Source organism: Camelus bactrianus, chromosome X, assembly GCF_048773025.1.
Source record: "Camelus bactrianus isolate YW-2024 breed Bactrian camel chromosome X, ASM4877302v1, whole genome shotgun sequence".
Classification (NCBI taxonomy): Eukaryota; Metazoa; Chordata; class Mammalia; order Artiodactyla; family Camelidae; genus Camelus; species Camelus bactrianus.
In genome coordinates this window covers 13,679,253-13,693,378 of record NC_133575.1, presented here as the reverse complement: position 1 = coordinate 13,693,378, position 14,126 = coordinate 13,679,253, and the positions used below count along the sequence as shown (strand labels likewise).

At 44.2% G+C, this 14,126-nt stretch overlaps 1 protein-coding gene across 1 annotated transcript in view; it reads left to right on the top strand.

Annotated features, from left to right (window-relative positions):
• The first annotated feature begins 11,926 nt into the window (after nucleotides 1–11,926).
• The window catches only part of BEND2 (BEN domain containing 2), a 47,635-nt gene continuing 45,435 nt past the window's right edge, over nucleotides 11,927–14,126 (top strand). Inside the window, exons 1-2 of the mRNA XM_045516365.1 lie at nucleotides 11,927–11,945; nucleotides 12,288–12,461. Coding sequence (XP_045372321.1) covers nucleotides 11,927–11,945; nucleotides 12,288–12,461 — 193 coding nt within the window. The remainder of the gene's footprint in view (nucleotides 11,946–12,287; nucleotides 12,462–14,126) is intronic.

The following is a 14,126-nucleotide window of genomic DNA, read 5'->3' as shown; positions in this document are numbered from 1 at the left end:
TACTTTAAAAATTAATCATTTTAACACCATTCTGTAGTGAGCAGAACCAGGGCTCCTTGAACAAATGGCCGATTCTAGGACTGAAACAGAATATACAAGATGAGTCTTGTAGCGTCAGAAGTATGGGCTCGTAAAAAGCAAAAGGATGACGTATGTTAAAGGGACACAGGAACCAACTGAAAGAACTCCCAGTGACCAAATCTGTAACTGTTTGAGCAGCAATGTAGTACTAGATTATAACCCAAAGCATAAAATAAATATCCCTGAGCCCACACAGCTGTAAACCAATGACTGAATAAACAAACGGAGAAGAAACAAATCTGTGCAGAAGAATCCCAGATTATGCAGACACACCCTCAAGGAGGTGGGGTGCTACTCCCCACCTCCTTAAGTGTGTGTTGTGCAGCGAGACTTCCTTCCCAAGAGGACGGTATGAAAAGGGGGGAAAAGAGGGAGCTTACAGTGGAGAGACCTGACCACCACTCCTTCAGCCAGGCGATCAGGGTCACCATCAACAATAAGTCATCACACTGATGGTACATACCCTTGATATGCTGCGGTGAGAATGGCACCTTACCTCTGTGGTTTTCCTCCCCAAACCCATGACTCCAGTTTCATCATGAGGAAAATCATCAGAAAAGTCCCAACTGGAGAACATTCTGCAAAATACCTGACCAGTCCTCCTCAAAACTGCCCAGGTCATCAAAAACAAGGAAAGTCTGAGAAACTGTCACAGCCCAGAGGAGCCCAAGGAGACATGATGACTAAACGTAATATGGTATCCTGGATGGGATCCTGGAACAGAAAAGGGTGAATAGCAAGGAAATGCGAATACGTGTGCTTTAGTGAATAATAATACACCAATACTGATTCATTAGTTGTGCAAGTGTACCATAATCTGAGATACTAACAATAGGGGAAAATAGGTATGGGTGCTCTCTCTACTATCTTAGCAACTTTTCTGTAAATTTAAAACTGTCCTAAAATTCAGTTTATTACAAACTTAACAATTCCCTGATATCATCCTGCATACACGCAGTATTCTGTTTAAAGTCCTGATCTCTCAAATCTGAATTGTGAAAATCTTCGCCACAAGTCCCAGTGAGATTTTGAAGGAGTGAATGCTCTTCCCTGAAAAGGAAAATATGGAAAGTTTCTTCTTGCTGCCAGAACTATTTGATACATGCATCCTGCTCCAGTAGTTATTTTTAGATCTTCTCCCTGAGGAGTACGGGGGTCTTGTTTTCACTTGTGTTCAATGTTTGTGAGTGACCGAATGAGGTCAAGTCCCAGGAAGAATAAGGAGTTACAGCATATGCTTTACAGGGAAGTTATGTCTGTACGTGTAGATTGAGTTCTTCTTTTTCTTTTTTTCCTTTTAGTCCTTTAAAAATACTTTGATGTTGCTTACTTTTCCTAAACATGAGTATATATCTTGTTTCTACATGGAAAATGGACCTATAATGTATAACCAGCACATGAGTATCACCATTCAGAAGCGTTCATTAAGTGAGGCTTACTGGTGTCCAGTGCTGCATCTCGCTTCATTCATTTTTATACCAATGTATTTCAGATGTTAGCGTGAATGCTGGTGAAACAATAGCACTGTTTCTGTTAGAAAAAGTGCAGGAACACAAGGAATGACTCTGGTCTGGAAAAGAGTGTCCGGATATAATCCCTTCCTGAAATGCTCAAGCCAGTCAGTGACATGTGAGCGTCCCCCCATCAGGGAACTAACTATGGGCGGGTGGGCAGCGGCGGCAGTCAGCACTGAGTTCCACTCCGGACACTGCCAAATGTGTATAGTTCCCTGATTACCTGCTGAATGGATACTCTCATGACAATAGTGTGAAGGATTTTTAAGCTTTATTATTCTGTAATGTAATAACAAGTAAACTGCCTGACTGAGATGCGGTTTTGGTCACTACACTTAGATCGTTCAGCATAAACTTATGCTCTGCTGCAGTAACAAACAAGCCCTGAGATCTCAGCGGCTTTGCTTTTCTCCCAGGCAGTCTGATTCGCCACAGCTACTGCTTCTTTTGTGTGACTCTGCCCATGTAACACATGGCCTCCGAGAATGTTCTGGTTGCTCAGAGGTGACGTGCGGCACTCCTACTCAGAGCCCACTGGGAAAACTAGTTACGTGGCCCTCCTTATGTGCAAGAGAGCTGGGTAGAGTGGTTTTCCCAAGAAGAGGAAGAAGAAAATGGAAGATCTGATGAACACCTAACATTGTTTCTACCCCAAGGCTTTAAACATTTTTTCAGGCTAAAATGATTGCAGACATGCTCCGGGGCTGGGCCAGGTGGGTGGCTTCACTGGGAGGAGCTGGCTGGGGGTGGCACCTAGGTGTGCCCAGGTGACTGGGAGGGGCTTCGTCTGGCTGCAGCCCACCTGTTGCCATGCAAGATTTTGAGTCTTAGGTGACAGTTCTTCTAATTTTTCAAAAGCCGATTTTAATGTGAAAGCTCCCAATTTTAAAATGTAGGCTTAAATATATGAAAACACAGGCCAAAACAAACAACATGCGCCTGCAGGTCTAATTGGACTAACATGCCACCAACGTTAAGATCTTAGCTATCTGGCCTGGGGACTTGAGATCTTGAACAGCCGTTGATTTACCTGTGAGGTTGAGCTAACCCCACATTTCTAAGAAGAATCTGGCTGTGTGTGTGAGCATTCCCTCTGTCCACCCTGGTTCAGGTTCAAATCCTTCATCCTTGCCGAGCTCAGCTGACCGCTGGGGTGCTTGCAGCCACACTTACAGGACAACGGATTCCCTGCCTTCCAGGTCATTGCCTGGCTCTGTAATCTTGAGGCATTTGGGAAACCACCAAGTGTTGAGAGAGATGGAAACCCGGGATGGGTGTGTGTGGAGGGGGAGTCCTTATATACTTGGAGCAGGAAAGGCCCTGGGGTCAGCTTCGGATGGATCTCCAGGGCTGTGCTATGGGCAGCAACGAGAGGATTATACTTTGGGCCACGGGGTGCGGTGGGGTGGAGCAGAGCTGTGGCTGGAGTGTCACCATCAGACCCCCATTCTGGACGGATCATTCCGGCCGCTACTGGGGGCAGGGAGGAGAGCTGTCGGTAAACAGAAGCACTCATCCACGATGAGCAGGACACTTCCTGTAATCCCATCCACAGATTTCCCTTGGGGGCGACTCCATTTATTTCATTCTACCTTTTTCTGAGCTCTTCTCAGAGAAGGAGGTGTCCCTCTGAGGTTGGCCCGAGTTGTTGGGTTCATCACAGCCAGCAAACCATCCAGCACAACCGCCTTTCTCTTGAAAATGATGTTAGTGGGCACTTTCCAAGATTGCCCCAGGTCTGAGAAGCCCAGCTCTTTGCAGGGGTCTTAGATTAGCGTTGGGGCCCGAGAAGAACACAGGAAGGTGCCCAGAAGCATTGACCGCTGGCGATCTGGATTCCAGGCTGCAGACCCTGGTGCACCATGCTTGGGAGCAGAAAGTTCTGGGCTGGGCAGGGAAGGCCGAGTGCGCCGCGGCCACATCCGGGTACAGATTCTCGGTTCTCAGTGATGGGGTGCAGAAGGGTTTCCCACCCCCACCAGGCTCCCAGGAGCCACGCACCAGGGCCATGAAACCACATGGGGCTAGCGTCACTATCAGGAAGAAGGCCCGTGAGGAGAGGCCCCGAGTTCTGTGTCGTTGGAAGGCCGCCCTGGGGGTTGGGGTGAGTAGGGGTGCCGCCACCGCTCCCCGGAGCTGGCGTCTCAGGCCCAGACTCGGCCTGGGAGGCGGACAAGCTGTCGTCACACTTACCTTGCCCGACGTCGTCTCTTTGTAGGTCATACAGCAGTGGAGAGAGGTTGGCTTTTATTTACCCCGTGTCCTTCCTCCCTCGAGGGTCTTTCCTGTTCTCCGCCCCCATCGCAGCCTCTTCTTCCCTTCCTCACCCCCTCTTCTCTGTCACACACACACACACACACACACACACACACACACACACGACTCTCATCCCCCCAACCCCCCACCCCCTACCCCCACCCCCACCCCCCATCGGCATCAAGGAGCCAGTGGAAGGGATCCAGTTTCACAACCACTGGGACGCAGGCTGTGCTCTGTGCCTCCTTGGGCCTTTCCATCTTTACAAAGAGAACACAGATGGTCAGACTTGCTCCTGTGTTCTTAAGGCCTTGGATCCAACAGCCCCATTGTAACCCTTTGTGGGGCGGGGTGGGGAGAGGGCAGCAAGGACGCAGGGACACAAGTCTTTGTCAAGTGATGGGTTTCACCCCTAGGCTGTGCAGTTCCCAGTGCTTCACGCTGATTGGACCGCCAGCACTGCCTTGGTAAAATCCGTTACCAGGTTGCAGTAGTTTTCTTGGTGTTTTTGTTTTTTTGCTTGGATCAATAATTTTAAAATTTGTTTATTTAAACTTGAATATAATCAATTATGTTTGTTTTTTTAAACAAAATTTTTATTAAAGTACAGTTGTACAATATTATGTAAGTTACAGGTGTGCAATATAGTGATTCACAATTTTTAAAGGTTATATTCCATTTATAGTTATTATAAAACATTGGTTATGTTCCCTGTGCAGTACAATATATCCCTGTAGCTTATTTTATGTGTAATAATTTGTACCTCTTCATTCCCTTGTAACCACTAGTTTGTTCTCTATTTCTATGAATCTGCTTCTTTTTTGTTATATTCACTAGCTTGTTGTATTTTTTAGATTCTACATACAAGTGATATCATGCAGTATTTGTCTTTCTCTGCCTGACTTATTTCAGTTAGCATAATACCCTTTAAGTCTATCCCATCCATGTTTTTGCAAAAGGCAAAATTTCATTCTTTTTTTCTGGCTGAGTAATACTGCAGTATATACATATACCATATCTTCTTTATCCATCAACTGTTGATGGGCACTTAGGTTGCTTCTGAATCTTGGCTATTGTAAATAATGTTGTTATAAACTTTGGGTGCATGTATCTTTTCAAATTAGTGTCCTGGTGTTTGTTTGTTTTGGGTTTTTTTTTTTTTGATACGTACCCAGGAGTGATATTGCTGGATCATATGGTAGTTCTATTTTTAGTTTTTGAGAAACCTCCCTACTATTTTCCACAGTGGCTGCACCAAGTTACATTCCCATGAACAGTGTACGAGGGTTCCCTTTTCTCTATATCCTCTCCAACATTTGTTATTTATGTTCCTTTTGATGACAGCCATTCTGACAGGTGTGAGGTGATAGCTCATTGTGGTTTTGATTTGAATTTCCCTGATGATTAGCAATGTTGAATATCTTCTCATGTGCCTGTTAGTTGCAGTAGTTTTGGTGGAGTTGAATAGAAACCATGGAGTGTATTGCACACTGTAGGGATCACTGCTGTTCTTTGAAATTGTTGTACAGTGGGCATTTAAAGTCACTTCACACCCTCTTGCTGCTCACTTAGCTGCCCTTGAACCAGGTTGTAACATGAATCTATCAGTGATGTGAGAATTAAATGCAAAGATCCTGTGACCGGCCACGCGTGGGGTGCAAAGCCATGCCCCTCAACCGGGTGCCGGTGAGGACCCCCTGGAACTCTTCAGTCCTGGTGTCTGGCTGCTCCTGACCAGGGATGTGGGAATCTCTAGCTCCTAGGCCTGGGCACAGGAGTTGTTACAGCTTCCCCGGTGATTCCAAGTGCAGCCAGGGGCGGGAACAGTGTATGAGGACAGCGACTAGTGCCCTGGCCACCCTCCCTTGGGGGCATTGGCTGGAGTCTCACCCCATGCTCTGCATCTCGCCCACCCCTCCTCCTCCAGCTCCCTTGAGGACCGCGCTTTCCATCGTCCTCTCTGTTGCATCCCAAGAGCCCCGACAACCTTTCTCTGCTCTATTTTTCTCATCCCCACAAATGTTGGGTCATCACTTCAGCTCCATACACTGTGCAGCAAGCCGTGTACCTCTGCTCATATCTCTGCTTGTAAGGGAAGCTGGAAAGGCCTGAGCCTGTTTTTATTGCTTCTTTCTTCTGCTGTCTTATCTTTCCTTTACCTGATTATGTTTCACTTCATGCTGAACATTCCATTTAAATATTGTTTGTGGAAATAACTTGATGTTATCTTCACAGGAAAGAATTTTGGTTAGCTTATACCAGGCACCTGGGGATGCTAAATCCCTGGATGACATGAACTGAACTGAACAGTTCATGTGGTTAGCTGTTGGTTACTTCTGGGTCATTTTTACTCTGAAATGATGACTGTGGTCTCTGTCTCTTTTCTTTGGTGGATCCCAGATTCTGATTTTTGTCCCTCAGTCCCACAAAGCCACCAGAAGTACTACTGGTCCTCTTTCATCCTTTTGTGTATCAGTAAATGCCCTAGAGCAAAAGCAGCCCTCTCAGCTTCTCACACCTCTCTCCGTTTCTGGTCTTTCTCCACTCTTAGCTCAGTGATTGCTCATTGGTGTGTAGATGGCACCACCAGCATCTCCTCCCACCTCTCCCAGTGCTGCCAGGTCTCCTGGGCACTTTGTTCTGCCCTACCCAGGTTGGTGCAGCTTAGACAGACCAGGAAAAGAAGAGCCAGCCTTAGGAGTGACCCACACTAAGAAAGCATTTCCACCTTCCATTCTGTGTCCCTGCACGGAGAAGAGGAGTCAAGTGAAAGTGTGAGAGCATTGACTAGAAATGAAAGTGAAGTGGTTGTTGAGCATCTGTTGGATGTTCATTTACATTCCAGGGACAGACATTATATACACTGGGTGAGTGGATCAGTCTGGGTGGAAGATGAAAAGTCACATAGTAATTTGAACAGAGAAAGTTTAGTACAAAGAAATATTAAGTATAACAGAAGATTGGAGTAAAGAGGGATTAGCTAGTAAGAAATAAAGAAAATTCTAAAAGAATATAGGAATAACAGCTATAAGGAAGAGTTACTACCTCTAGGGCTGACAGTGAGCCCACGAGGGCACAAATAGGACTGAATGATACAAATAACTGTGGTGCTGCACTGGTGGAACTTTCTGTGAACTGACATTCTGGAAATTGCCAGGGTAAAACTTGTTCCTTCTATAATCTCTCTCCAGCACCTCCTACTGAAAGAAGCTTAAACTGTGCTACCGGCAGAGGGAAAAATAAAGGTTCCATATCCTTTTTCACAGAGCAGGCAGAAACAGCTGAAAACAAGTACCAGGGTCAGAGGTTCAGAAAACAAACAAACAGACAAATAGAAGTGAAACCAGTGAATCACTGAGCAGCGATTATAAACATTTATTTTGCACACACCAAAAAGACTGTTTGCAAACCAGGAGCACTGAAACCAAAACATGGAATGAGGCTCCGAAGTATAATGTTAATAGAGTGGGGGGCAGTGACTGTTCTTCACAGTGATAGGTTATATTAGAATTTTCTTAAAGGGAATTGGTTAGTGGTCACTTCATATCAATTTGAGGGAATAATCTCAGTTTCCCCTATGACTTTTGGAGGCATAAGCAAGAAGTGACCCAGGTCAATTAGCCTCACTTGCCTTGCAAAATAAGCTAAATTAAGCTTTGCTTGTGTGACTAAACTGGTTTTGTCTGCTCTGGGAATTTCCAAGTCTGGTCTCTGTGTTTGATTTTAACACCAGCATCCTTTCTATTACTCAGCTTCCCTGTGCACCCGCTTACCCGTATTTACACTCCTATACCACCGGGAAGCAACTCTACATTTGTACCTGAGAAAACAGATCCCACCCTTCACTTCAGATGAGAAGATGCACAGTGCCAAGAGTCACTGTATAACTAACTTGGTGAAATGGAACCAAAATTCCAGGCCCTGTGCTGGGGGCTTTATATTTGATAACATTTAATTCTTGGATCTTGTGAGGGAAATGGTATTTAATATATAAACAAGATGTGTTACTTCTATCCAGGAACTTAGAAGGAGAAAGGAATGTTCACAAAGGTTTCTAATATCAGGCAAAGTGACTTTAGCACTTAAGTGCTAAAAGGAGATAGAGGTAACCCGCTGTGGAATCTTAGAGGAGCTACTCATTCCTTATCAGGGGTCTGTAGGAAAGTGTCCTGTGCAGGTATTATTAGAACAGATGTCTTACTGGAACAGGCTTCAAGGGATGTGAAACATTTCCAGAAACAATTGAGCAGGAGGTAGAATAACAGGGGATGTGAGCATGTGCTATGGGTAGGGGGCGGCAGGGGAGGGAGGTAATACGTATGTTGAAATCGTAACTCTGTCACTAACCTTGTGGTAAGTTTGAGCAAAACTCTCTAAGCCTCAGTTTTCTCATCTTTAAAATGGGACAGTAATATGGACTTCTTACAGTATTTTTTTAAGTCTTTTTTTTTTCCCTTTGGTGGGGGCAGGTAATGAAGTTTACTTGTTTATTTTTGGAGGAGGTGCCAGGGATTGAACCCAGGACTTCGTGCATGCTAAGCATGTGCTCTACCGCCCGAGCTACACCCTACTCGAGTTTCTTACGGTATTGAGGATCAGATACCATCAGACATGTTAAGTGGCTGGCTTATGGTGAGCACTCGGTAAACCATAGCTCTTATTACTTAATATACGAATGAAGTGCGTGGCGGCAAGCAGAGAGCAGTGCAGCTGAAGGGCAGGTGGCACGGATGTAGTGGGTGTTGCATTATTAAGGGCACATTTTGAAAGCTGCCTTATTTCTGGATTTGTTCACAAAGCTGGTGTTGGACCTGAGTACAAAACCTGGAAAACCTTAGACAAAGTTTGAACTCAAATCTCTTACATGCTACACTTTTTCTATACTGTGTTTTATGTGAAGAACATTTTGGGAAGGGTGGAATTACCCTGGTGGCTACCAGTTCAAATGTTTTTTGTATGTCTGAGGAAAAGTACACTTAAAAATATACACATATGGGTGGAAAGGGAGGGAGGCAAGGCACCACACTTGGCATTGCTCATGCCCTAGCCCCCTCCACACGGGCCCGCGCACGTGCCGTGCGCTACTGCGCAGCCGCAGAAACCTGGGAGGTTTGCGCGCCTCAGTTTAGCGCCTCAGTCGGCTGCAGTTGCGGGGTGTGCAGAGTCGCTCTCCAGTCGCAGCGCAGACGCCGAGCCTGAGGCACTCAGAGCTGGGTTCTCCGCCTCACAATGTCTGAGAAGCAGGGTAAGAAGCCCTCCCCAAAGCTGCCTCACCAATTTCTGCCTCTCCTCACCCGGCCCAGGGAAAGGCTGTGACAGGGTTCGCACCGAGCCCACTTAGAGGGCTGCCGAACTGACCGCAGGATTGGCTAGTCATCGGTCAGGGCATGTTTAGCGGGTGGCTTCTGGGCCGCAGTCCCAGATTGATTAGTGCGCTCGTGGGAACCCAGGCAGGCTGAATATGGCGCCGGGTATAGGGCGTCCCTGGGGCTCTAGGCATCCCGGAAACACAGTGTCCGCGAGGTGCATGGCATTTCAGAGGCTCAAGGGGTCCCGGGGTTTTGGGGGTCCCGGTTTTTTTTGGGTCCCCAAGGCTTAAGGTGATCTGGGGCTTTTGGGGGTCTCTGGGTTCGTGGCGTCCTCAAGGCTTGAAGCGATCTGCAGCTTCCGGGGTCCCAGGCTTCATGGTGCCCCACAGGCTGGAGGCGGTCTGGGACTTTCAGGGTCCCAGGGTTCGTGGCGTCCCGGGGGCTGGAGGTGATCTGGACTTTTATTGCCCCAGGGTTCGTGGCGTCCCAGAGACTGGAGGCTATCTGGGACTTTTGGGGTGATAGTTAATGGCGTCTCAGGAGCTGGAGACGATCTAGGGCTTTCAAGGTCCCTGGGGTTCAGCATCCCCGAAGCTTGAGATGATCTGGGGGTTGCAGAGGGGCCCAGGGTTCATAGTGTCCCAGGGGCTTGAGGTGACCCTAGAACTGTTAGCGTCCCTGAGGTTCATGGCGTCTCCGGGCTTCATGGCGCTAGCACGTGGTGAGGCCCGGCCTCATTTCCGTCATGAGAGAGGTGGTTCTTTCCAGGACCCCTAGTGGCCATAGAACAATATCAGTCGCTGCCACGCCAGAGCCTGGGCCACTGCGGCTGGTTTCCTGTGCCCTCCACAAGGCGGCGTGGCAGGCTTTGGCGCCAGAGCTGGTCAGTGCAGCCTCGCTTTTTCCTTGAACCTTTTTTCAAGGCCTCCTGTGCGCGCTCGCCACAAGCAGCTGCTGAGCACGGCGGCGCGCTGCGGCCAAAAAAGCGGTTTGGCTTGGCGCCTGGGGCACTCCTGGGAGGAGAGGCTTTGCTTTGCTGGAAGAGCGAGTCTGCACTTGGCAGCCTCAAAATTTCAGCAGCGCTGCGCTGCGGTGAGGTGGTTCCCACCACCTCTCCCTTGATGCTGGCATGTGTGAGCATTTGAGATTTGGCCACTTATTTTTTTAAGTACTTGGTGCTGACTTTCTGGGAAAGGTTGATCCCTTATCCTTTCTCTTTCCCTGTCGGAGGAGGTAGGGGTCCAGGAAGGACCAAGACTCTAAGACGTTCTATAGAAAAGTTTTTTTTTTTTAATATTGCAACTTTTTAAAAAAGATTTTTTATTCGGGAACACTGGTTTATAATATACATTTCATGTGCACAACATTGTATTTTTACTTATGTATACCCCACAGCATGCTCACTGCCAAAATTTTATATAGAATTTTGGATTCGAAGAATTGGCAAACTAGCAAGTGGATTCATTATAACATCTATTGAGACTGAGGCTAATTTTGAGGTTTTGATGGTAACTGTGTTTGATCAAAGACAGGGCAGCCTCGCTGTTTTATGGTAAATATGCAAATAAGGAGAAAGAAAATGAAGATATATGTGTGGAGAAATCCCTGTGTATAGACCCTGTTTCTTTGCTTCAAGAGGACAGATGTAGGAGTCAGAAAATACTGCAAAACGTGAAGACCCTTGTAAAACAGGGGAGCCCTTCTGTGTGTGTTCCAGGGCCATCCTGCCTGCTGTTTGAGCACTGTCGTTTGACAGAAAAAGACTCAGTCTGCTGGCGATCGCTTCACTTTCTCCTCTGGCCGGCTCTCCCCGAATTAGGGCTTCTCTGGGGTTTTATAACACGAAGTGGTCAATTGGTTTAATGTTTACAAGTAGAAATTTTACAAGCAGCTTTTCTGTGCGTTTATAAAGCAAGGCATGGGCTTGATTCAGTTTCGAGCCTGCCTGTAGCAGATGCTGGGCGATGGGACACAGTTTTGGCGGCATTATCCCCCATCTGGTCAACTTCGTAGTCCCTAAAGTTTGATAGGGACAGTAGAAGCGCTGCTTTTTTGAGTCCTGACAGGAGATTTAGAAAGTGATTGTTCAGTGTATTGGCGCACAGTTTTGCTAAAGCAATCTTAGCGGTCTGGCTATTGTAGTCTGCCCTGTTTTGCTGTGTATATTCTTTGCAGTAGTCATCATGTGAAATCCCCTCACCATTGTAAAGTATACCTTATCTGATAAAGTCATGACAGCTTAGTTCCTTGCACCTTGGGAATATGATCTTCAAAGAGCTTCTAAATGTTATAATGTCTTAAAAATTGCCTGTGAAGGCTATTATATACCTAAAGGAATTAATTGAAAATTTGCAAGTTTACTGAGAAACTTTAGTTGTAGTTGTCAATAGCTTTACTAGTACCAGTTTGAAAGATCTGTTATACAAAAACTTGTCTTGAAAATAAAATTTCAGTTGCCTTTTTTATTTTCTTCTGATTATAAAATCTAAAGTTTACTGTAGAGAATCTTAACAAATACAGAGAAGTCTAATGAAGATAATTTTGCCATCCAGGGACAGTGACAACTATCATATTTTCATATTCATTAAAATGGTTTAATTTACTAAGTTGATATTTCACATTGAGTTTGTGACCATCTATTTCACATTTTGTGAGATTCAATTTGAATTCAATTTGTCTGATAACGTTTACTTTTGTACTTTATTTCAGAATTATTTATTATCATAAAGATTAATATTAATTTTTAGAGAACAAGTTTGGAAATTCATGGTCACCACAAAGTGTGGTATGTAACATCAGTTGTATCATTTTAAAGTTAAAAGCATATCATTGAACATATAGTACAAGGGCCAGGTAATCCAGTTTCTTAAATGAGAAGAAATTTATTGCTCTATAGAATTTGAAGTCTTAGAAATAATACTGTTTGTGTGTATACATACATATCTCGAAGCTTCATATTAAGTAATTGGTTTCTAAGCTAACTTGCAATGACTAGAGATACAAAAATATTTAATGCATTTTTTCAGCTAAAATGTTTCTTAAACACTCCATAACTTTATAACTTGTTTTCCTCTAGAAACTGTTTAATTTGGTATCTAATCTACACTTTCTCTTTGCTTATGCTTAGATTATGTTGTTATAACTATTGAAGACAGTGATGACGATGATGATAATGTGATAATGGAAGAGTCTAATACAGAGGTTACTGAGAATACATTTTCCAGTGATAAAATATTGACTGTACAACCAGATTTTCAAGGCAACAGTGATAACTCTCAGCAACCATCCCAGTTGTCATACGGTAATTTTGTTAAATTTCCTCCTGTGTGAAATTTTGCTCCCTGGTCCCCATTTCCAGTAAATTGCTTAAATATTCCTATAACTTACATTAATTAGTTATTATCAGAGGGCCAAGCTTTGTGGTAATAGCACAATGTTTACTTGTGCTTACATTTTCCCTTCATTTAAACTTTGTCATGTCTCCTTTTCAATTTTGTTCTAGTGGGAGTGGGGAGGTAGCTTGGAAGAACATTGGGGAGAATGTAGTCTCTGTCTCTGAAAAATTATTTATACCTGAAAACTAAGAGTATAACTGTTTGGTGGCAAAGCAAAAACTGAACTTATGGGAGAAATGGCTTGTGTCAAGAGTCCGTGGAACAGATGACATGATTGTCTGTGTAGACAATCTCAAAGAATCAATAAAAAAACTCCTAAGCAGTTATAGCAAGATTTCAGGATACACGGTTAATATGCAAAAGTCAATCCTTTTCCTATATACCAGCAATAAACAATTGGAACTTGAAATTAAAAAAAAACCCAACACAGCATCATTTACATAAGCACCCAAAAAAAGAGTCCTGCACCCAGAACTCTAACTACTTGTCCTTCCAGTGGTTACTTCTCAACCACAATAATGAAGGAAATGTGAGGCCATTCACCTCTTCACTTATACACAGAGCCAAGAGACATTAACGCCTGGGAACATTTCTTCAGTAACTATATGACAATATGCTCTTTGCCCTTAGAGAACTGGGTTTCCTATTCTTCAAAGCGCTGAAATGTTATTACTTACATTGGAAGTCAGAAAGCTTTTTCTGTAAAGAGCCAGATAGTAAATATTTTAGGATCTGCAGATGTAAGGGCTCTGTTGGAACTACTCAGCTCTGCTGTTGAAACATGAAAAACAGCATTGTATTAACATGAGTATGGGTGTGTTTCAGTAAAACTTTATGGACACTGACACTTGAATTTCCTATAATTTTTCCATTTCATGAAATATTCTTATGTTTTTGAGTTTTGAAACTTAAAAATGTGAAAAAAAATCCACCAAAAGATGAAACCATTTTTAGCTCCTGGGCTGTATAAAAACAGGTGGCAAGGTGGATTTGGTCTGCAGGCCACAGTTTGCCAATCCCTGATCTAACTAATGCCAAAAGTCATTTGATACCACTTGTTATCAGTTGTTTTAAAAGTATATGCAGGACCAGTAGGATACTTTCTTAGTGTATTGTAGAACATCTGACAGCATCCCTCCTTAGTGGAGAAAGAACTAGAGGAGAATTTTCAAATGTAGATACCCTTTCACCTATCATTTCTACTTTCAGGAATTTATCCCATAGAGCTACTTGCAGAAGTGCAAGAGTATACAACAGTGTTCTTTGCAAGGGCAAAACTTTTTTTTTATTTTTTAAATTTTTAAATTTTTTGTGGGGAGGAGGTAATTGGGTTTATTTATTTTTAAAGGAGCTACTGGGGAATGAATGCAAGAGCAAAACTTTAGAAGTAACTTGAATATCCATGAGTCAGACACTGGTTAAATAAATCATGGATGGCCTATCTGCATAATAGGAAACTAAGAAGCTGTTAAAGTGATTGCAGTATATACCTAAAGGTATTAGTTTGGAAAGACCAATACACATGTAGTGGAAAAAGGAGGTTGCAGAGCAGTACTTACAGTCTCATCCCT